This window comes from Pseudophryne corroboree, chromosome 3 (assembly GCF_028390025.1).
Source record: "Pseudophryne corroboree isolate aPseCor3 chromosome 3, aPseCor3.hap2, whole genome shotgun sequence".
In the NCBI taxonomy this organism is placed as follows: domain Eukaryota; kingdom Metazoa; phylum Chordata; class Amphibia; order Anura; family Myobatrachidae; genus Pseudophryne; species Pseudophryne corroboree.
The window spans coordinates 27095249-27120851 of NC_086446.1; the positions used below are offsets into that span (position 1 = coordinate 27095249).

Consider the following 25603-nt stretch of genomic DNA (forward strand, 5'->3'; position numbering starts at 1 on the left):
GATCCAATCATCATGCACTCGCAGAAGGAATCGAAAGAAATGCTGGCCCACGCTTCTTCAATGCGTTGCTGGAGATGATGTCTTTCTCCGCATACACAAGTTGCTTTAAATGACCCCACAGATAAAAGTCAAGTGGTGTGAGGTCAGGTGATCTAGGTGGCCATTCCACAGAACCACGTCGGCCAATCCAATTACTAGGTAATTGACCATCTAACAACTGCTCCTTAGTGTGGTGGAGCCTCATCCTGTTGAAAGTAACAGGGGAAGCTGCCATCTTCATTCAGAACTAAGGGGAACACCACTTCCTGCAGTATTTCGAGGTAGCATTATGTATTTAGGTTCTGGTCAATGAAAATGGGTCTAATTACATGGGTGCCCCATATCACACACCATAACCTTTACGTTAACAACAACCTTAGAAGGTTCCATCCAGTGTGGATTCTGGTCACTTCGGTACCTGTGGTTGTGACGGTTAACTTCACCACTGACATAAAATTTGGCCTTATCACTGAACAAGATGCCTTGTGCAAAAGAGGGATCCTATTGGTGTTGCTCTAAGGTCCACGTTCAAAACTGCATACGTCTATCTGGGTCATCCTCTGCTAGGTACTGGAGTAGCTGGATCTTGAATGGATGCCATTAATGGGCATGAAGGATTTGTACGCTCGATGACTGGCTGATTCCACATTCTGCTGACAAATGTGTGCTGCGTTGTGGGCTCTTCACGAAGGATGCCAAAACCATTGTTGAAGTTGTCTTGTCAGTAGCACTTTTTGGACGACCACTCCGTGACTTGTCAGCCACAGTCCCAGTTTTCTGGAATTTGGAAATTAGGCACCTGAAAATGTTATGTGAAATTGAAGGTCTTTCTGGGTGCTGGTTGTTAAAATCTGCAGCTGTGACACGGAAACTTTGTTCACAAGACATCAAAATGACCTCAGTTCTCTCATCTTTTCTCAAAGCCATCTTCAGTTACCTGCAACAAAAGTGTTGTAACTTTTGAACCATAACTGCTACTTCAAATCGGTTTGCAGCAAGAAACTGCTCAGCAAATTCTGATGTTGTTTGACATGTTACACGACTCCCTTTCCATTTGAAAAAACTGACTTAGATTCAAGATGGCCAATTTCAAGATGGCGCCCATGTTCAGTTTTCCCATCTCCTGCAGTTTTTGAAACAAAAGGGTGTACTGCGACTTTTGAATATCACCCTGTGTGTGTATGTGTGTATGTATGTATATGTGTATATATATATATATATATATATATATATATATATATATATACATTTTTTTTTTCTCTGAAAATCTTGGCTCATTGTATTAGAACTAAAGCCTTAATTTAGATGTAACTAAAGCTACAGTATATATGATGTAAATCTTGAGGGGCCTAAGCATGTTGTGATTTGAAATCACAGGAAATTATGTTGGGAGGTGATTGGCTAAACATGGTATAAAATGTTAATGAGAGAGTATTTGTCAGTCACTTATCACATATACACTTATCTGGTTGTTGGGAGGTACAGATGGTGTAATGGTTAGCATTACTGCCTCACAGCACTGAGGTCAAGGGTTCAATTCCCACAATGGCCCTAACTTTGTGGAGTTTATATATTCTCTTTTTCTTACATGGGTTTCCTCCCACAATCCAAAAATATACTGGTAGGTTCATTGAGACCCGCCCCAAAAAAAACACTAGTGTGTAAGTGTGCGCATGTACTTGAGTTTAGTGCAGACTTAGATGGGCCAAATTGTTCTTATCTGTCATCAAATTCTATGTTTCTCTGTGTACACATTAAATATAACTTCCTTTACACTTGCTGTATTGAATGGAATTATTTCTGATCCAATTGCATATTAATTATTGAGGAAGTCAAGGAGGTGGAGAATACCTTGATATTTCCACTTACACAGAACTATGGGGGTAATTCAGACCTGATCGTAGATGCACTGAATTCACTGACATGCGGGGGGACGCCCAGCACAGGGCTAGTCCAACTGGCATGTGTGTCTCTGCCCCGCCGCACAGGTACAGAAGCATCGCATGGCAGCAATGCTTTTGTACCTGACAAGTAGCTCCCTGCCAACGCAGCCCCTGAACACTGGCAGGGAGCTTCTTGCTGTATCCTGGGTCGCGGCGGCTGCGTGTGATGTCACGCAGCTGCCGCGGCCCGCCCCCCCCCAACGGTACAGACACGCCTGCACTTGGACCAGTGCTTTTTAATATCTTTATTGGTGACATTGAAATGGCATTAAAGGGAAAGTATGGGTGGCTTGGCCGAGCATGGAGTAAGGAGCTAGGAGTTAGAGCTCCGTCTATCCTGCTGTCTTTATCCTGTTTCCCCCGCTGGTGATCGCTCCTGACCTGGCTCACCCTTTGTGCCTCTTGACCCTGCACATTTTGAGAGGTCTGCGGGACTGTGTCTATGCCCTGGGCGGCCGCCGGACGGATCATAGCCTACACCGCTCTGCCTCACTCCTTCCGTCTAACCGGAAATGCGGCGCCATATTGGGAACTAACAGCGGAGGCCGGGGACGCGCTGGGCCGGAGCTCCCTTCACCCGTGCCCTCTGCTGCTTCTGCTGATCCGGAGGTCGGCGTGTGCCCCTGTCTCCCTCCACCTTGCGACCGGCGGGCTGATTGTCCCTGTGTGGCGGTGATCGCTGCTGACAGTGCGGGGGTGCATCTGTCTGCACTGACCGTCCCTCCTGACGACCCCTGCCTCCCTGCACTGCTGGTTGGAGCCTCCCTGTCTGCACTACTTTGCCTGCGAGGCTGCCTGGACACCTGCAGCTATCCTACTCTGCCTACATTGCTGGTTGGCGCTTCCCTATCTACACTACTCTCCATGAGGGTCCACTTGAAAGCCTACTGCTGATTCTACAGCCTGACTGCTGCCACTAAAGATTTCCTTTTCCCTGCTTGTGTCCATTCACCTAAGTGAGACTCTGGAAGCCTGAAGATTTTACAGCCTGTGGTGAGCACGTATTGTTTGTTCTATATCATCGCTGCGGGAGTCCTCTCTCTGCATTACTTCAGTAGCTTTGCTCTCGCACTTGGCCTCTACTGTTATTGCTATTTCTACCTCCACCCCCGTGTTCCACCCGTGTCCCGTCATGGTGCATGGGGGCAGTGCTGCTGCTGCTACCGCTGCAGCTAAGCTTGAAAAATTTGCTAGAGGCTCTCAGTCTTCCTCCCAACTCAGCCGGGTTACTGCTCCCCCATCCCCTCCTTCCCCCTCGGGGACACCTCCTCGAGAGGATGACACGTCCCAGTCGACGCAGCAAATTCTTTTGGCCATATCCACGTCCGAACACAGAGTCATGGATAAAATCGGCCAAGTACAGGTGGATATCACTTTAATCAGACATGATATGCAAAAGATTCGTGAACGGGTGGGGGAAGCGGAGCACCGTATCTCCGACTTAGAAGACGTCACCAATCCTCTTAAAGATATGGTTTCCAATCTCACAACTCAAATGTTGGCAGTTAAGGCGAAGCTCTCTAATATTGAAGGAAGACTCCATCGTAATAACGTCCGCTTTGTGGGCCTCCCGGAGAGAGCGGAGGGCTCCTCTCCAGAATCGTTCCTGGAAACATGGCTTCTCCGATTATTTCAACGTGATGACTTTGGTCCTCAGTTCTCTGTGGAGAGGGCGCACCGATTACCTGCCAGGGCTCCTCCCCCGGGCGCACCTGCACGCACTTTTATAGCTCGTTTCCTGCACTACAGGGACTGGGATGCGGTCCTGCGGCTGGCCCGCACACAGGGTCCTTTGAAATTTGACCACCATGATATTTCTGTTTATCCGGACTTCGCCGTAGATGTCCAGAAGTCGCATGCGTAGTTCCTTCAGGTCAAAAGGAAGCTTCGTGACCATCAAATCCAATATGCCATGCTGTTTCCGGCACGTTTAAGGGTGGTGTATGATGGCTCCACACACTTCTTCAATACCCCTCAAGAGGCGGAGGCCTGGCTGGAGCGTAGACCTCGGGCCCCTAACTGAGGACTGTTTCTCTCTCAGGGGTCGCATTGTTTGCTGGGTTTTGTACTCCTGCTATTTATGTAACGGGGACGATCTTTAAGTTTAGGAGCTGAATGCTAGGATATAGCCTTTTTGTAGAGGCAATACTTGTCTCTACTCCCTGGGGTTGCTATAGGTTTTCAGCTTTAGTTTAGTTGTTTTTTTGGGATCCAGGCGTGTCTAGTTTGGGATGGATATGCAGGGAGGGGGGTGTTTGGGCTGTTTTGGGGTTTTTTTTTCTTGTATGTGTATTGCTCCGTGTGTCACTGTGTTATTTTTTTTCATGAATTGCAATGTGTCTATGTTTTTTCTTATATGTGCTTTCTGGTCTCCAGATGCTCTACCTGCTTGCTGATGGAGGGCCACAGTGGTCCCTTTGCTCCTTCCTTCTCTACACTCCGGGTTCTTCTCTGTTACGTGCCCTGCTTGCCTTGGATATTCCTCCTCTTCTGCCTCTCCATGTTCTCCCCTTGCTTCTTTTCTCCTTCTGTCCTTTCTTTCTTATACTCATGGCTGCAGGGGTTGATGGACTCCGCATACTCGGCTGGAATGTGAGGGGCCTGAATGACCGCATCAAGCGGGCTCTGGTTTTATCTCAGGTGAGGAAGTATAAGGCAGATGTCATATGCCTCTCCGAAACGCACTTGGTTGGTACTAGAACCTTAGCTCTCAGGAAGCCCTGGGTTGGTCTCTCCTATCATTCCACCTTTTCTGCTAACTCCAGGGGGGTTTCAGTTTTGGTGCGGAAGTTGGTTAATTTCCATTTAGTTCATAGTCAAATTGACCAATATGGCAGATATGTATTCCTTAGGGCTTATGTTAACCGTACACTTTTACATATACTTGCTGTTTATATCCCCCCCTACACTAACGAAGTACTCCGACATGCAATGTCGTTTATTGCTACTTCTCCCTCAGCACCGGTCCTTAGCATCTGAGATTTCAATAATGTTTTAGATCGTTGGGCTGAGCTTCCCCCTTCTCTACCCTCTACTTCCCCGTCCCCCACTCCGTTTGCGAGGCTGCTTACCGAGCTTGGGCTCCTGGATATTTGGAGGCTGAAACACCCTAAACAACTACAATACTCTTGCCACTCGGCCAGTTTTCACACGTTCTCGAGAATAGATTTGGCCCTCGTTTCCCCTGATCTCACTGCTAGAATACTAGATGTCCAGTACCTACAGAGGGGAATCTCGGACCACTCACCCCTGCTGGTGGCCCTAGATTCTGTGCCTGTCTGTGGGGCTAAACTCTGGAAATTGAACCCCTTTTGGTTGACCTTGTTGACTGATCATGAGGCCTTGGTTCGTGAATGGAGTGATTTTGAGGTTCATAATGCATCCTGTTCTGATCAATTGGTTAAACATGACGCATTTAAGGCTTCGTTATAGGGCTCCTTCATACGACAAATTGCTAATGTTAAAAAATCTAGTAGGGAGGAGGAGGTGCGCCTGGCGCTTGCCTGTTCCCAATCTGAGTCTGTTTACCTTTCTACTAAGACCCTTAGTGACCGAGTGAGGTGGGATTTGGCCAGGAAAGCCTGGTCTGACCATTTACTTGATAAATCAAGGCGCAAATTACTTTTCTCCCAGCATACCCTCTATTCACAATCGGACACGGGGGGTAGTTCCTTGGCTTTTCTAGCTCAGGGGGGGGGAGAGAACTGGAGGTTCCATTCAGCAGATCTGTGACGCCCAGGGCGAAATGGTCTATGCCACTCCTGAGATAGCCCAGGTTTTCCAGTCCTTTTATTCCTCGTTGTATGCCTCAAGTCACTTATACCTCCAGTCAACTACAGCAATATCTTTCATGTATTGTCCTACCGCAGTTATCCCAACATTCTATGGATTTTCTAGATGCTAGTATCACTCCAGAGGAAGTTGAGGCAGCTATTGCCTCCTTCCCTAATAAAAAGGGCCCGGGTAGCGACGGTATACCGGTTGAAGTCTATAGACAATATCGTGCATACTTTGTCCCTTATCTTTTGACTCTCTTTAATGCCTTGCTAGAGGGTGCTCGTTTGCCTCCTATGTCAGAAGCTATTATTGTGGTGATCCTCAAACCAGGTAAGGACCCTACGGCCCCAGAATCCTACCGCCCAATCTCATTGCTACCTACTGATGTCAAGATTTTGGCCAAAATTCTGGCACTAAGACTCTTCGATCATTCATGATGATCAGACAGGATTTATGCCAGGCAAGTCCACTCTCCAAAATTTGAGGCGACTATTTTGTCACCTGCAGATGGGGGACCAGTCCGAGTCGGGGGCTGTGGTGGTTTCCCTGGATGCTGCCAAAGCCTTCGACTCTGTGGAATGGGAGTATTTGTGGGAAGTCCTTGGACGATTTGCTTTTGGCCCCAAATTCATACGCTGGGTACAATTACTCTATTCCTCCGCCGTGGCTCGAATATCTGTCAATGGCTATGTAACATCCCCATTTGCTTTGTCTCGTGGTACTAGACAGGGCTGCCCACTGTCCCCTACCCTTTTTGCCCTGGCTGTGGAACCATTGGCGTGTTTCATTAGAGCATCCCCTGATGTTAGGGGCATTACTATTGACGGACATGAGGATGTTATTGCATTATATGCTGATGACATGCTTTTGTTTCTCAATGACCCTGATACTTCCCTGACCTCCCTTCTAAGTATTGTTGATACATTTGGCCTCTATTCCGGCCTGACTATCAACTGGAATAAATCTAATGTCTTTCCCATATCTGGTATTCTTCCTGACCTATTGTGTCCTCCTTGCACTGGACCCTTCGCTTTCAGTATCTTGGTGTTTGGATCACTCCTAATGTTAAGTCTTTTGTACATCAAAACATTGACCAGGTCACGGTGGATCTGAAGCGACGGATTCATGTATGGAAGAAGCTTCCCCTTACTGTCACGGGTCGCATTAACGTGATCAAGATGGTGATACAACCAAAATATCTTTATCTATTACAGCACTCTCCTACTTATGGCAAAGAAAAAGTAAATTTTACCATGAATGGTAAAAACAGCAGGCGCTGTAACTTGGCTGGTTTTCTAAGCTGCTGTTGGAGAGGGGGTGATAGTCGTTCACCCCAATAGCATAAATATGAACAAAACAAGAAATACCAACTGCGCTAACATATAAATTCAATTTTTATATTAGTTAAAATCAATTGCACAAATTAAAATAATGCGGCACTAATGATGCCAAGAAATTGATATTGAAACTGAGCCTTAATAAGCCACTCTCTGACAACCATTATTCACTCAGGGCAGTCTTTGTGCAAAATTGCCGGCATATGCAACTGATTGCTGGAAGATGGAAAAAGTCCTGCAACACATGCGTTTGTATAAATGGAATGGCGTCCAGGTAGTGAAGAATAGTTACCAAGTCCCTGGTGGTAATTCAGCCGGGTATCCCACCTAGCGGGGTTCTGGAGTGATCTCTCTATCCCACGCAGTGAAGATGGTGGTTGGACTTGGTAACTATTCTTCATTACCTGGACGCCATTCCATTTATACAAACGCATGTGTTGCAGGACTTTTTCCATCTTCCAGCAATCAGTTGCATATGCCGGCAATTTTGCACAAAGACTGCCCTGAGTGAATAATTGTTGTCAGAGAGTGGCTTATTAAGGCTCAGTTTCAATATCAATTTCTTGGCATCATTAGTGCCGCATTATTTTAATTTGTGTATGTGTATTTGTGCAATTGATTTTAACTAATATAAAAATTGAATTTATATGTTAGCGCAGTTGGTATTTCTTGTTTTGTTCATACTCTCCTACTTATATCCCCAAGAAAATTTTAACTAGCATTGATAGCGTGCTTTCCTCTTTTGTTTGGGGCGACAAAACGCCTAGGGTTGCCCTGAGAGCTCTGGTTAGGGCTAAATTGGATGGAGGTTTGGGTTTTCCCAATCTGCGGGCCTATTATCTAGCTGCCCAACTTGCGCATTTGTCTAATTGGATTCTCAGTAGGGATAGTCCCACGTTTGAGAGATTCTTTGCCGAGTATGTGGGGTCTCACTTCTCCCCTGTCCAGTTCCTTCTCTCTGCCTCTTCTACTGCTGGTCTTCCTCCTTTACTCCGTCAGTCACTACTTGTATGGCGTCAAACTCACTCCTATTATGAATGGCGAGGTACAGACTCTGACACGCCACTTTGGTTCAACCCAGGGTATAGGGAGTTGTTGCAGCTCTCACAGGACAACATATGGATTGGGGCGGGCCTTACCACAGTTTCACAACTGTATGATAATGCTGTTTTTAAATCTTTCAAACAACTGTGGGAGGAGCTTGAAATATCCAATAGATCCTTTTATCGTTATCTACAGCTCCGCCATGCGGCGCAGGCACAGTTTGGGGCCTCACCTCCGTCCATTTCTGATTCCCCGATTAAAGACATGGTTATGAATTTGGGTACAAGACACCAAGTTTCCACTTTATATGTTAGTCTTAATGCCCACATCTGCCCGAATATATTTGACCAACTTAAACTTAAGTGGGAGCAAGACATTGGCCCACTAACAGATGACTAATGGCTCCAGGTGTTGTGCTCTCTTAAATATACTACTCAGTGTGTCAAGTACCAACAGGTTTATTTCTTTGTTCTACATAGGACGTATAGAACTCCAGTTTCTTTATGTAAAGCAGGTCTACGGCCTGGTACTACCTGCCCAAGATGTGGTGCCCCTGAAGCTACCTTTTGGCATCTACTATTGCTGTGCCCCACTGTATATGCTTTTTGGGAAGCAGTCTGGTCGGACATTCTGCTTACTGAACCTACGCTGCCCCCCCTTTCTCCTACACTGTGTATGTTTGCGCTAGACTTAGAGGAATCCTACTGCCCGTCATTGTACAAATATGTTCTTTGCCTGACTACCTTAGCTAAGGTGATTATAGCGCATAACTGGTTTGCTACTTCTTCCCCTAATGTGTACAATTGGCGAGCTCTGGTGAATGAGGTGTCAGGACACGAGAGGTTTACACATAGATCTAGAGGGACCCTACCCCATTACCTCAGCAAGTGGGATAGGTGGAATACCTCCCGTCTGGCTGCAGCTGGGGCACTATTCTCTAACTGATTGAGGCTTAGTATGTGAATTTGCGAGATTGCCGTGACACTTATTATCTCTATCTATGTGACACTGTGACACAGATTGCATTATTTGCTGTATTTTTCCTGTACCTTTGTCTTTTTTTTTTGTTTTGTTTGGTGTTTGGTTTTGTTCTGTATTTAATGTTTTTTGTTTTTCTCTGAAAAACTTCAATAAAAAAATTACACAAGTAAAAAAAAAAAATATGTAAAAAAAGTATGCCTTTTGAAGATGACACAAAGGTATGCAACAGGGTAGACACACCAGGAGGGGTAAAACAAATGACTGAGGATCTAGGTAGACTGGAGGAATGATCAAGAGGGTGGCAATTACAGTTTAATGCCCCAAAAATGTAAAATTATGCACTTGGGCCTCAAAAATCCAAAGGCTAAATGTCGTATTAATGGCACTATACTGGAAACTACCGAGGTGGAAAGGGATCTAGGAGTCACTATTTCAGGTGACATAAAGGCAGGTAAGCAATGTAACAAAGCAATGAGGAAGGCAAGTCAGATGCTTGGCTGCATTGGGAGAGGAATCAGCAGCAGAAAGAAGTAATAATTCCACTGTATAGGTCATTGGTACGGCCTCATCTAGAAAACTGTGTTCAATTCTGGAGGCCATATATTCAGAAAGATATTAATACATTAGAGATTGTACAAAGAAGGGCAACAAAAATGGTGCATGGCCTACATCACAAAACATACCTAGAAATACTAAGAAATCTCAATATGTATAGTTTGGAGCAGAGAAGGGGGAACATGATAGAAGCTTTCACATATATCAAGGGTTTTAACAAAGTCCAGGAGAGAAACATTCTCCAAATGAAGAAAAGCAATACGAGGACATGCACTGAGACTGGAGGGGGGGAGGTTTAGGGGAAATTTGAGGAAAAATTACTTCACAGAAAGGGTAGTGGACAAGTGGAATAGCCTCCCATCAGAGGTGGTTGAGGCTAAGACAGTAGAGCAATTTAAACATACATGGAATAGACATTAGGATATCATTACAAAGAAATAAGGATCAAATAAGGTTTGAGATAAAAATATGGTTAAAAAAAAGGGGCAGACTAGATGGGCCAAGTGGTTCTTATCTGCCGTCAAATTCTATGTTACACGAGTCCCTTAAACACTGGTGTTACTATCTAAATACCCTTACACAGACAGTCCCATTGTGTCAGAAGATAATTAACATACAGTATATGTTTGGACACATGAAGAAAATCAAAGCAACACCCGAGAGAACATACAAACTCCACACATAAAACACTGGCTAGAATTAAACCAATGCCATCATAATGCACAAAGCGAATATTTTGTTTTTCTGTAATAACTGTTTATTACTCACCTGTGTTGATATCTCTAGGGATTTCTTCCTCCTCCTGCAGATCACCCCTCACACATGCCTCTTCTCCCTCTCTCTTCTGCCTTCATATCAGTCACATACATCTCTTCTTCTCCCTCTATATCTTCTGCCTTCATATCAGTCACATACGTCTCTTCTTCCTCTGTATCGTCTGCCTTATTATCAGTCACATACGTCTCTTCTTCTCCCTCTATAGCTTCTGCCTTCATATCAGTCACATACGTCTCTTCTTCTCCCTCTATAGCTTCTGCCTTGATATCAGTTACATACGTCTCTTCTTCCTCTGTATCGTCTGCCATATTATCAGTCACATAGTCTCTTCTTCTCCCTCTATATCTTCTGATCTCAAATCAGTCACATACGTCTCTTCTCCCTCTATATTTTCTGCCTTCATATCAGTCACATACGTCTCTTCTTCTCCCTCTATATCTTCTGCCTTCATATCAGTCACATACGTCTCTTCTTCTCCCTCTATATCTTCTGCCTTCATATGTCACATACGTCTCTTCTTCTGCCTTCATATCAGTCACATACGTCTCTTCTTCTCCCTCTATATCTTCTGCCTTCATATCAGTCACATACGTCTCTTCTTCTCCCTCTATATCTTCTGCCTTCATATAAGTCACATACGTCTCTTCTTCTCCCTCTATATCTTCTGCCTTCATATCAGTCACATACGTCTCTTCTCCCTCTGTATCTTCTGCCTTCATATCAGTCACATACGTCTCTTCTTCTCCCTCTGTATCTTCTGCCTTCATATCAGTCACATACATCTCTTCTTCTCCCTCTATATCTTCTGCCTTCATATCAGTCACATACGTCTCTTCTCCCTCTGTATCTTCTGCCTTCATATCAGTCACATACGTCTCTTCTTCTCCCTCTATATCTTCTGCCTTCATATAAGTCACATACGTCTATTCTTCTCCCTCTATATCTTCTGCCTTCATATCAGTCACATACGTCTCTTCTCCCTCTGTATCTTCTGCCTTCATATCAGTCACATACGTCTCTTCTTCTCCCTCTGTATCTTCTGCCTTCATATCAGTCACATACATCTCTTCTTCTCCCTCTATATCTTCTGCCTTCATATCAGTCACATACGTCTCTTCTCCCTCTGTATCTTCTGCCTTCATATCAGTCACATACGTCTCTTCTTCTCTCTCTATGGGCGGGATGTATTAAGATACATCGCCACCCCTCGCTGCCTATCGCAGCGATGTTGATCGTATATGTACTAATATATGAAATCAATATTGCAATGCGGTGACGGAGGCCCCCCGCAATACCTGTGAGATGGTCTGCGGGGGGTCTCCGTCACCTCAAGGGGTCTCCACAATGCCTGCATGCCGGGAAGCAGCAGCAGGCTGCCCGCGGCGCCTCCTCCTCCCCCCCGCAGCCGGAAGGACCTCCGGCTACATTTCTAGGGGGAGGAGGAGACTACCTTCCAGTACCAGGGCAGCCTGGAGGAAGGTATGCCGGGGGAGAGGGGGGTCAGCGGCGGCAGGTTGCGGTGGTCGGCGATAAGAAGCCTATAGGCTTCTATAGGGTATCGCCATCCAGAGATGGCGATACCCTGGACGGCGAAAAACTGGCGGTAGGATCTTAGTACATTTGAAAATGCGGTAAAACCCCCATTTTCAGGGGTTTTACCGCTGATAGTCATATATCTACCTTTTAACATTAGCTATATACGAATACCGTGTAGCCGTAGTGGCCGCTAAACCTCGTGCACGTGCTACGCACATCATACGCTATTTGCGTATGAAGGCCTCACACGTGGTACGCAAGTAACGTACACACACTGCGCTGGGTGTATGGAATACACACTGCGAGCGCACACACAGACAGTACTTTTATAAACTTTAAACACAGAATATGCTTACACTGTAAACCTTAGAATTGTAACACTGTAATGATATACAACTGGTTAACCTGGATATATAAGCAAGCTGTTTGAGTGATTTGAAATACACAGAAACCCTTTGTACTAGCTAGAAACACACAGACACCCTGCTGAGGTTCCAACACCTTTACTAACAATGTCTAGCTGATGTAAAAAGGGGAAAACAGTTAACAGTTCATACACTACAGTCTAACATCAATATCTAAGCAGAATAACTACACATAAATATACAATAGCGTCACAATCTTATACAATAACAGAATGAGAGAGAGAATATGGCAAATACAAACAGGGAACAAGTTGGTTACAGAGAATAACTTACACACACTGGGGAATGATCGCTGCGCAACTTCTGGTACCAGCTCCAAGTTAGTCAAGATGAAAACCGTTTGTGGAGAGAGAGAGAGAATGAGCTGGCCAGGCTGGCTGTCCTTATATACACTGCATACAGTACACTACAAAGGGACCTATAATCTCATTGTTCATTGGACACAGGAATCTGTCTTCATATTACAACAAAAGGTCATAGGTTTGTTTGAACAGGTGGGCTGTGACTACCCCAGACTGCTCAGGTGGGAGGGAAACTCAGGATTTCCAACACATGGACAATGAATAAATCTCCAGAAACTACTAATAGACATAACTATATGCAGGAGCGATTAATCTTTACCTAACCAGCACCGGATTGTTTCTAATAAAATGTTCTTTAGTTAGGTACCAAACACAACTGCTCAAACCCTGTCTGACCCTTCGTACCATGAAAAGAGGAATTCCTCTGTCCAGGGACCAGTTACATTAAACAAACTTACAGTTATTATTAAAGGGAACATTATCTATAACACACACTATTTGGATTTACTATGTAACGATTGAGTCGCCCGCTAGACGCACACGAACTCTACCGTAAGTGCGCATACCACGCGCCAATGCACACGGCCGTGGAGGCGCCGTCACGCATCTGCGAATATGCGCACGCACGGGAGAGAATGTGCATGTGCAGCGGGCAAGCGCATGGGGTGAATATATGGCAACGTGTAGCATGATATTTTTCCAACTTTGACAGTCCACCCTTTGGCAGTCAACAATAACTGCCACTTCCTAAAACAATTCAAAAAGAAAAATATATACCATCATGTTAGTACCATTTTATGATTGAGAAAAGGGAGGAGAGGAGAAGGTGGAAAAAAGGTATGACCTAGTGAGATAGTAGAAGCATGTGTGTATGAATCCATGTTTGAGGGGTCATATATCATCGTGCCGTACGTGTTTTAAATCAAGCTTCGAGGTATTGCGAAGTATACATTTGAATCCTTCTTATCCCGTATTAAGGGTCTGTGGATGGGCTGTCAAACTTTACCGAGCTCTTTTCGGCTTTTGGTTGCAACAAATGGGGGAGCACATTTTAGTTGATGATACATAAATGGGGGGGTATGTGAGTGCTGATATCTGTGTCTATATTCCCTATCGACTATGTGTGTCATTACCTGAAGGTTGTAGAGGTGAAGATAAGAAGTAATTAGTACAAATGCAGTCATAAACTATGTGAGTTTAATATGCATTCGCCGATTGAGGTCTTGTCTGATGCCTTGTCTTGATGTACATGTTGTCTGATGTCTCTCGATGCTTTTGCTATAAATGGCGACAACAGCTTTTCCATTGTCCAGAAAGTTACAGTCACTAAAATATTTGGGCTATCGTAAAATTTTAAAGACTCTAGGGATATTGGGGGTCTGTGGTATAGTCCATCAATGGTCTGTATAAAAGAGGTTGTCAAATTCTTCTTCCAAGCGGATGTCTTTGTACCTTGGAGGAAAACAAAGGAGAAACGGGTGAAGTAAACGGACCGTGCAATCGCATTTTCATCACAACATTGTCTCTATCGTTGGGTCATAAATCAAATTTGTTGTTGTTATTATAGTGTCTTCGCTCCTTAAACTCATCACTCTGGTATTACCTTTACACTTCGTTAAAATCCGAACGCATCTAAATATCAGGCCAACAAATATGACGACTCCCAATATACACAAGAGAAATTTCCCTACATCCATGATAATACCTTAGGCCCATTCTCCTAAGCCCGTGAACCAATTTCGTGGGTTCAACCATGACACCCAACCGGTCAGCTCATTGCCCACAGCGGCGAGAGTGAGATTATGTCTCCTCCGGAACTCCCACTTTAATTGCAAAATGTCATTCATCTTTTGGTCTATGACCTCGACTGGGTCCTCTGTGCTGTTTGTGATATACGTGCAGCACTTTATTCCAGACTGAGTTGCTAGGGTAACACAACACCCGCCTGTCACAGCTGTGAGGTACTTGGGAATCATCCTATGCTGAACCAGTTCTGTTTTGTAGGCTTGTAACTCCCTCCCTGTATACCTGAATGTGTCGTCATACATTTCGGTGATATTGTCTAATAAATTTGCAAGCGCAGATATATATCTATAATTTAACACTCCTCTGGCGGTACGAGTGACATCTAACGCGAGTAGGACTTGAATCCCGGTGGATTCATGGATCAGGTCAGAGGCCGGATGCTCTGTTCTTTCTACCAGGTGCCGTTTAACGATGTGCTCGTAATGAGTGTGAGTATAAGGAGCTTGGGCACTGCGGTGAATATCTTTCATTTTGTTATGGGATACAGTCATTACCTCAGGCAGTACTTTTCCAATATAACATAATACCTCTGAGTTTGGGGCAAGCCACTTATACGCATTCCTCCCGCATATGAAAGATGCATCATCGGGGAGAACATATGGGACGGAGTATGACATTACCATGTTACAAATTTTCCATGTGAAATCTCCTAACCCTAATTCTCCCATCTGTTTAGTACACGTATCTGTTTGTACGATATGTGCACAGTATCCTGGTGATACTTCTCCAACTCGCATGGTCCTACTTCCTAAAGTGTACCTATACCAGAAAAATTTCCTATGGTCGGCTATCTGGCGTATAAGTTCTGTGTCTATGGGCATTTTGTCGGGTCTGTATGAAAAGGTCATGGTTTGATTACTCCATGACACTTCCCAATTTCCCGGCTTTCGGGGATTGGAAATGTTAAAGCACACTAAGGATCTATCCACATGATATTGGTGGAGCTTCAAACTAGGAGGACTAGAGATATTAAACCTCCTGTCCACCGGCCTCCCACCACTTAGCTCAAGTACCTCTCCTACAGTTAAAGGGAATGGTACTAGTCCTGATTTGCTATGGCCTTGAGGTACTTGAGAGCATACCCAACAGTCTGTCTGATTTAACACTTTACCCACTAATGAGTGATAGTCACTCAATGGATGCCGGTCCATATGGATATTAAAACTGGATTGACATTTCTTGATGCACCCATCCTCAACTATACTGTCACAGTGTCTACAGATGCAGTTCTCTTCTGTTAACAATCCTTCACAATTCCTTCTATTGTCAATGCTATCAGATCATTTTCTGATACTCGCCTTTACTCTGTGATTATGTTGTTCTTGGAAATCTACGCCTCCGTCTCAGTCATCAGAAACCCATTCCGGATCCTTTCTCGACCTCACTGGTACTCTCACCGAAACAGACTGCTCTGGTTAACATCATGATCAACAGGAAAACACGGACTGCAGTCTCTTGGGGCGAGTCCATCTTACAGGAGGAGAAAGAGAAATTTGTAATGGGGGCACAAAAAAAATACTTTGAGGGGAAAGAAAAAATGTTATGATGCTTTTGTCCTCTAGTCATGTTGTTCTTCTTGCTCTGCTGTCATCTCAAAGGTGCTGTCTCTCAGTCTTCCAAATGAATCATTCTGGTGATACAATATTCCTTCCAAATCTGCAATCTTTCTGTAAGGAGCAAAAATCTTGCATTACCATTTGTCTAACTGATGTGTGACATACCATCTTTAAAGCATGAGAACATGAGAGAGAAGAGGAAAAAAACAAACGAGAGAGAGAACAATTCATATATATGTTACATAAAACAACAAACAAAAAAAACATTGTCAGATCTTCCGTTCACCATCAGACTGTCACACCAACACATCCATTGGTATCTTTACGCAGTCTCCCCCACCAGTATTTCCACACTCCACCCTTTTTGTGCCTGGCCAGGACACACCGATGTCGGTAGGTCACACTGGGGTTAGGTAGACTTCTGCAAAGACCAAGTAGCTATGTGATGTTTGAGTTCTGCCGATGAACGTCAGAGATTGGGAAAAAACATTTACAAATCAATTACAACGTTTACCCGGCCGTTCCTGTGTCTACAAGGAACTGACCTCCCAATTTCATTAACTGTAACCTCAGGCTTACTATCAGTCCTAATGATCACCTTTCCCGACTACATATTACAGGTGCGGCCCAAACTTCTTCCTATATGATCCCTGATTACAATTTCGTGTGTCATAACTCTGCTCGTGTTCTTGTCTAGGGGGTCTGACTTTATGTGGGCTGTTACAGTTGCTGGCATAATGCCTTTCTCTTTTACAAAGATAACAAACCCTTGGCTTCCTCCATGTGCCAGTGGCCTGGGGTTTCGGTCGATTTGATGCCTCCTCTAGTGCTTGGATGCTTATCACCATCAACCGCTCTCCCTGTGCTTCCCTGGTTCTTTGGATATTACGGTCATGCTCGATAGCGGACTCTCTTAATGCAGCCACCGAGATACCTCTCCAGTGAGGTAGAGAGGTTTGTACCCTGATTCTTAGTGTGTCTTTTAGGCCGTCCATTAATACGGACACAGCTACTTCTCTATGATTCACATTTGTTTTAATGTCTTCTATCCCTGTATACCTAGCCATGTCCTGCAATGCCCGATGGAAATAATCAGCAGCTGTTTCTCCCTCTTCCACATCCATGAGGGTTACACAAAATGGTGGACAGACCATGCGGTTCCTTTTGTCACAAAGAAAATCATCATTCAAGCCCCTAAAGTTATTCTAGGCCTGAGCTAAAAACTATCACGCTATGCAGAGCGATTAAAAATACTTTTAAACCTATTTAAACAGATAAACAATCCAATCTGAATCAAACACGATATGATCCATTTGAACCTTGTTTTGCAACAATAAAAATACATTTTAGCATCTTAAATATTATGAGAAACGCCTTGTCCCTTAAAATTTCCTATCAGCGTCTTACTGATACCACAACAATACATTAACGTGGATGGGTTTTTTTCCGTCAGCATTTTGCGATGCGTCCATCATTAGCCGGTCAATTACAGCCGCGTTTGTAATTGTTATGCACACCAGTGGCAGCAGGAATGTATTGGTGTCTGAACGGAGAGGGATGCAAAACAAATGAACTCACAGACAGACTGGGGAATATGACATTACATACACAGAAGGTGATAGGGTAACAAAATAAACACAAAGTGAACAGAGAAGCCCAAAGGCTAAGAAACTGGGTGTCTCCCTAGTATTAGGAATGCTCAGATGGAAAGAAGCGAGATGTAGTGATTTAATACGTAGAGAACCCGAAATGCTGTTGCTAAGGGCAACAGCAAAACCCTAAAGGGTTACCAACGGGTGTGGCAGTAAACTCCTTGGTCAGAGATGGAATAATAGACACAAGGAGAGTCTCCACAATCCTAGTCCTCGCTTGCAGTGCACTGGTTCAGCTTACTGCCACTAAACTGACACCTGAACACCTTGCACAGTGAGAAAGGATTTTGGCAGGCAAGTCTGAGAATACAGCCGCAAACTTGCTAGGTTCACAGAGTAGCAAAAGAACCCCAGCAGGTTAAACGACTGACTCCAGTCTTACTGCTAGGTCTGGATTGGCAGAGTGTAATACCAAATCCCAAGGCCTATTTGCAGTAAGCAACAAACAAATACAAAGTTTACACAGTGCTAGCTAGCTTTCAGGAACTGACTAACCAACAAAGATTCAGCAGCATCTGCCTAACCTGAGAAGAGGGTTTATATATCAGGTGCTGTCCACGCCCCACTCAGACCTCACAGACTGTGAGCACAAAAACCAGCACCGGATCCCCTGCCGTGCACAGAGCCTGTAACCACTGCACAGCAAAAGACCCGAACCGGAGTATCAGCTACGCTCAGGTTACTCCGCTAGCACTTGTCTCCCGGTTGCCATGACGACGTGGCAGCACAGAGCAGGAGACCCTAACAGTACCCCCCCTCTGACGAGGGGTCAAAGAACCCCTACCACCGGGTTTATCGGGTAACTGCGAGAAGAAAGAGCGTAACAGTCTGGGGGCATGAAGATCACAACTGCGCACCCACGACCGCTCCTCCGGGCCATACCCCTTCCAGTGCACCAAAAATGACAGCCGACCCCGAACCATCTTGGAGTCAAGAATCCTTTCAACAACAAACTCCCTCTGGCCACGTATCAGAAGAGGGGAAGGTCTTCCACTGGAAGAAGGATTACTAATCGCCCGTTTTAAAAGGGAACAATGAAATGTTTTATTGATACCCAAAGAACGGGGTAGATCTAACTGAAATGCCACCGGATTGATAACCCTAGTGATCTTATAAGGACCGATGAACCGGGGGCCTAACTTATGAGATGGCTGTCTCAACTTCAAATTCTTGGTAGACAACCAGACGAAGTCTCCTAATTTGAAGCTGCAGGGTCTTTTCCGCTTATCAAAAACCCTTTTGGTCACTAATGACACAGACACAAGGGCTTCTTCACTTTCCTCCAAATACCTCTAAGGACCGAAACCACAGAGGAACCACCAGGCGTGGAGTCCAGGGGGTCAAAAGAATTGGCCTTAGGATGATGCCCATACACACAAAGGAAGGGAGAGATCCCTGTAGCAGAGTGAGCCGCGTTGTTATAGGCAAACTCCGCCATGGACAGATGAGCAACCCAGTCAGTCTGACACTTGGAGACATAACACCTGAGGAACTCCAAGGACTGGTTCACCCTTTCAGTCTGCCCATTAGACTGCGGATGGTAGCCTGATGACAAGCTGACAGAAATCTGGAGATCAGAACAAAATGCCCTCCAGAATTTGGCCACAAACTGGGATCCGCGGTCAGAGACCACATCAAGTGGCAACCCGTGGAGGCGCACAACATGCAGCATAAATAATTCAGACAGGCGTCTGGCCGATGGCAGCCCAACCAATGGAACGAAGTGCGCCATCTTCGAAAACCTATCAACGACAACCCAGATGGCTGTCATCCCCGAGGATTTGGGCAAGTCCACCACAAAATCCATTGAAATGTGGGTCCATGGCTTAGATGGAATAGAGAGTGGATGTAATGGGCCAACAGGAACCCCTCCAGGAGTCTTATTTCGGGCACAGATGTCACATGCCCGAACCCACTGATCCACATCCCTAGCCACCGAGGGCCACCACACCGCCCTAGATAGCAACTCCCGAGTTCTGGCAATACCCGGGTGACCTGCCGACTTCTTGGCATGGAATTCCAGGAACACTCGCTGTCTTAACCTAGAAGGCACAAACAAAAGACCTACCGGAAGGTCTGGAGGAGCCTGCTCCTGTGCTCTAAGGACTAATGACAAGAGGTCCTGGGTAATGCCCACTTTAATACATGATGGGGACACAATGGGCAATGGCTCCTCGGTGGTCTCCTGGATTGGAGCAAAACTCAGCGAGAGCGCCTCAGCATTGATGTTTTTTTGACCCAGGGCGATATGTTATCAAAAAATTAAAGCGAGCAAAAAACAAAGCCCATCGTGCCTGCCTGGCATTGAGGCGCTTCGCTGACTCTAAATATGCCAAATTCTTATGGTCGGTGAGAATTGAGACCACAAACTTAGCCCCCTCAAGCCAGTGTCTCCACTCCTCGAGTGCATCCTTAATAGCCAACAATTCCCGGTTACCCACGTCATAATTCATCTCGGCAGGCGAAAATTTACGGGAAAAGTAAGCACAGGGATGAAGGTGATTATCAGACACCCCCATCTGAGAGAGCACTGCCCCAATACCCATCTCAGAGGCATCCACCTCCACCACAAAAGGACGCTCTGGATCTGGGTGTCGCAGCACCTTGGCCGAGACAAATGCCCTTTTGAGACGGGCAAAAGCCGCTTTGGCCTCACAAGACCAGTGAGCAACATCTGCCCCTTTCTTAGTGAGTGCCACCAAGGGCGCCACTATAGACGAAAATCCAGCGATAAATCATCTATAAAAATTCGCAAAGCCCAGAAAACGCTGAAGCGCCTTCAAACTAGTGGGCTGCACCCAATCCAGGACTGCCTGTACCTTGGAACCCTCCATTTGGAAACCTTCTGGGGAGATAATATATCCTAGAAATGCGATTTGCTGAACTTCAAATTCGCACTTCTCCAGCTTCGCCCCAAGCCGGTGGTCTCTGAGTTTCTGGAGGACTAAGCGTACATGCTTCCGATGTTCCTCCAGGGAATGGGAGAAGATTAGGATGTCATCTAAGTATACAACTAAGAATCTATCCAAATATTCCCTGAGCACATCGTTCATGAAGTCCTGGAAGACTGCCGGGGCATTACAGAGCCCAAAAGGCATCACCAAATATTCATAATGCCCTGAGTGGGTATTAAAGGCAGTCTTCCATTCATCCCCCACTCTTATTCGGATTAGATTGTACGCACCGCGTAGGTCAATCTTAGAAAAAATGGTGGCAGTACGAAGCTGGTCAAACAAGACCGAAATGAGAGGCAGTGGGTATGAGTTTTTAATCGTGATACGGTTCAATTCCCTGAAGTCGATGCAGGGTCGCAACGAACCATCCTTTTTACCCACGAAGAAGAACCCCGACCCAACTAGAGACTGTGAATGTCTGATAAATCCCTTAGCCAAGTTCTCCTGAATGTACTCTGCCATAGCCTGAGTCTCAGGACGTGACAGGGAGTACAACCTGCTCTTGGGAAGCTTAGCATTCGGCAACAAATCAATGGCACAGTCATAGGGGCGATGGGGAGGTAGTACCTCTGCAACTCTTTTGGAGAACACGTCCGCAAAATCTGCATAACATCCTGGCAATCCTGGCAAACTTAGCTGCGAAAGCCTGACTGGAAGGCTCAAGCAACTCCTGAAACAATCAGTACCCCAACTAAGAATCTCCCCAGAGACCCAGTCAAATTGAGGATTGTGGGCCCTTAACCAGGGTAACCCCAACACCAATGGGGCAAAAGTACAGACAGTCACATTAAAGGACAATTTTTCAGAGTGTGTGGCTCCAATAAACAAAGAAATCTGGCTAGTGCAAGAGGTAATTTTACCCTGGGATAATGGTTCCCCGTTTAACCCACAAATCTCAATTTCCGATGCCAAGGGTACTAAGGGAACAGAGTGTTTCAGGGCGAATTGGCGGTCCATAAAGCCCCCGTCAGCCCCACTGTCCACAAAGGCCTCAGTCTTGACAGTTTGACCGAGGATCTTCAAGGTCACCGGAATGATAAAAGTCTTCTTGGGAAATTCTGACTTCTGGCCTGACAGGATATTTCCCATCACCCTCAGGCCCTGAAGTTTTCCGGCTTTTCTGGGCATGATACTACCACATGACCTTTATTCCCACAGTACAAACATAACCCCTGCTGTCTCCTCCGCGTCTTCTCACGCGAGGAGAGGTGGGTAGCCCCAATCTGCATAGGCTCCTCGGAAAATTCCTCAGAGTCTGAGGTTCCCTTGGGAAAGAAGGAAACCTCGGTCTCCCTTTCAAGCCTGCGCTCTCTCAGCCGTCTATCCACCCGAATGGATAACTGCATGAGCTGATCCAAGCTATCAGGCAAGGGATATTGTACCAGTTGGTCTTTTAACTGGTTAGAAAGACCTCTTCGGTACTGGTGTCTCAGGGCTGGGTCATTCCACTGGGTATCATGGGCCAACCTCCGAAACTCCATACAATAAACCTCAACTGGCCTTCGCCCTTGTTTAAGGATTGAAATCTGAGCCTCGGCTGAGGCCGTCTTGTCAGGGTCATCATACAACATGCCCAGTGCCGTAAAAAAAGCATCAACACTTTTAAGCGACGGACAGTCAGGCTGCAACCCATATGCCCAGACCTGTGGGTCTCCTTGTACCAAGGAAATCACTATGCCCACCCGCTGAATCTCCGACCCAGAAGACTGAGGCCTAAGCTGGAAATATAGCTTGCAGCTCTCCTTGAAACAAAAGAACTGCGAGCGATCTCCAGAAAAACGATCCGGGAGATTTACTTTCGGCTCCTTAACCCCTGAAGGTACTGCTGCTGCGGGAGCTCCGCCAGCGGCCTGCGAGGTGTGCATTTTAATGGACAAATCATTAAATTGTCGAGTCAGGACCTGTACCTGATCGACCACCTGTTGCAAAGTATTTTGAGGGGTATGCTCCATATTCCCACAAAATTTCAACAGGAGTATTGGGCTGCTGAATATGTTATGCACACCAGTGCCAGCAGGAATGTATTGGTGTCTGAACGGAGAGGGATGCAAAACAAATGAACTCACAGACAGACTGGGGAATATGACATTACATACACAGAAGGTGATAGGGTAACAAAATAAACACAAAGTGAACAGAGAAGCCCAAAGGCTAAGAAACCTAGTATTAGGAATGCTCAGATGGAAAGAAGCGAGATGTAGTGATTTAATACGTAGAGAACCCGAAATGCTGTTGCTAAGGGCAACAGCAAAACCCTAAAGGGTTACCAACGGGTGTGGCAATAAACTCCTTGGTCAGAGATGGAATAATAGACACAAGGAGAGTCTCCACAATCCTAGTCCTCACTTGCAGTGCACTGGTTCAGCTTACTGCCACTAAACTGACACCTGAACACCTTGCACAGTGAGAAAGGATTTTGGCAGGCAAGTCTGAGAATACAGCCGCAAACTTGCTAGGTTCACAGAGTAGCAAAAGAACCCCAGCAGGTTAAACGACTGACTCCAGTCTTACTGCTAGGTCTCGATTGGCAGAGTGTAATACCAAATCCCAAGGCCTATTTGCAGTAAGCAACAAACAAATACAAAGTTTACACAGTACTAGCTAGCTTTCAGGAACTGACTAACCAACAAAGATTCAGCAGCATCTGCCTAACCTGAGAAGAGGGTTTATATATCAGGTGCTGTCCACGCCCCACTCAGACCTCACAGACTGTGAGCACAAAAACCAGCACCGGATCCCCTGCCGTGCACAGAGCCTGTAACCACTGCACAGCAAAAGACCCGAACCGGAGTATCAGCTACGCTCACGTTACTCCGCTAGCACTTGTCTCCCGGTTGCCATGACGACGTGGCAGCACAGAGCAGGAGACCCTAACAGTAATGTACAGTGCATCATTAAGAACGTGATATCCCGTGAGAGCCCCCAATTGATAGTCAGATATCTACCTTTTAACATTAGCTATATACGAATACCGTGTAGCCGTAGTGGCCGCTAAACCTCGTGCACGTGCTACGCACATCATACGCTATTTGCGTATGAAGGCCTCACACGTGGTACGCAAGTAACGTACACACACTGCGCTGGGTGTATGGAATACACACTGCGAGCGCACACACAGACAGTACTTTTATAAACTTTAAACACAGAATATGCTTACACTGTAAACCTTAGAATTGTAACACTGTAATGATATACAACTGGTTAACCTGGATATATAAGCAAGCTGTTTGAGTGATTTGAAATACACAGAAACCCTTTGTACTAGCTAGAAACACACAGACACCCTGCTGAGGTTCCAACACCTTTACTAACAATGTCTAGCTGATGTAAAAAGGGGAAAACAGTTAACAGTTCATACACTACAGTCTAACATCAATATCTAAGCAGAATAACTACACATAAATATACAATAGCGTCACAATCTTATACAATAACAGAGAGAGAGAGAGAATATGGCAAATACAAACAGGGAACAAGTTGGTTACAGAGAATAACTTACACACACTGGGGAATGATCGCTGCACAGCTTCTGGTACCAGCTCCAAGTTAGTCAAGATGAAAACCGTTTGTGGAGAGAGAGAGAATGAGCTGGCCAGGCTGGCTGTCCTTATATACACTGCATACAGTACACTACAAAGGGACCTATAATCTCATTGTTCATTGGACACAGGAATCTGTCTTCATATTACAACAAAAGGTCATAGGTTTGTTTGAACAGGTGGGCTGTGACTACCCCAGACTGCTCAGGTGGGAGGGAAACTCAGGATTTCCAACACATGGACAATGAATAAATGTCCAGAAACTACTAATAGACATAACTATATGCAGGAGCGATTAATCTTTACCTAACCAGCACCGGATTGTTTCTAATAAAATGTTCTTTAGTTAGGTACCAAACACAACTGCTCAAACCCTGTCTGACCCTTCGTACCATGAAAAGAGGAATTCCTCTGTACAGGGACCAGTTACATTAAACAAACTTACAGTTATTATTAAAGGGAACATTATCTATAACACACACTATTTGGATTTACTATGTAACGATTGAGTCGCCCGCTAGACGCACACGAACTCTACCGTAAGTGCGCATACCACGCGCCAATGCGCACGGCCGTGGAGGCGCCGTCACGCATCTGCGAATATGCGCACGCACGGGAGAGAACGTGCATGTGCAGCGAGCAAGCGCATGGGGTGAATATATGGCAACGTGTAGCATATTTTTCCGACTTTGACACCGCATTTTTCCTTTAGTACATCCCGCCCTATATCTTCTACCTTCATATCAGTCACATACGTCTCTTCTCCTCTGTATTTTCTGCCTTATTATCAGTCACATACGTCTCTTCTTCTCCCTCTATATCTTCTGCCTTCATATCAGTCACATACGTCTCTTCTTCTCCCTCCATATCTTCTGATCTCACATCAGTCACATATGTCTCTTCTCCCTCTATATCTTCTGCCTTTATATCAGTCACATACGTCTCTTCTTCTCCCTCTATATCTTCTGCCTTCATATCAGTCACATACGTCTCTTCTCCCTCTATATCTTCTGCCTTTATATCAGTCACATACGTCTCTTCTTCTCCCTCTATATCTTCTGCCTTCATATCAGTCACATACGTCTCTTCTTCTCCCTCTATATCTTCTGATCTCACATCAGTCACATATGTCTCTTCTCCCTCTATATCTTCTGCCTTCATATCAATCACATACAGTTGGAGCCTCCATTATCTTTGCTGGCTGAGGCGTTAGTCGTGATCAGGCATACACAGCATGCCTGGGCGCAAGGAGGCTTGCCTAGTTGTAGGGAGGCACACACAGAATTTGTTGTTACCTTTAAGTGTAACACCTGCGATCATCCACCAGATGTCGCTTTTTAAAATCACCATTGCGCATGCGTTTGGTCTCCATTAAAAATA

The 25603-nt window shown here is 45.4% G+C and overlaps 1 protein-coding gene across 1 annotated transcript in view; it reads left to right on the plus strand.

Annotated features, from left to right (window-relative positions):
- Positions 1 to 25603, plus strand: part of LOC135057097 (uncharacterized) — a 204258-nt gene that overhangs the window by 58990 nt on the left and 119665 nt on the right. Inside the window, exons 8-11 of the mRNA XM_063962998.1 lie at positions 3038 to 3819; positions 4359 to 4622; positions 5852 to 5945; positions 6033 to 6089. Of these exons, the coding sequence (XP_063819068.1) occupies positions 3038 to 3819; positions 4359 to 4622; positions 5852 to 5945; positions 6033 to 6089 (1197 nt within the window). The remainder of the gene's footprint in view (positions 1 to 3037; positions 3820 to 4358; positions 4623 to 5851; positions 5946 to 6032; positions 6090 to 25603) is intronic.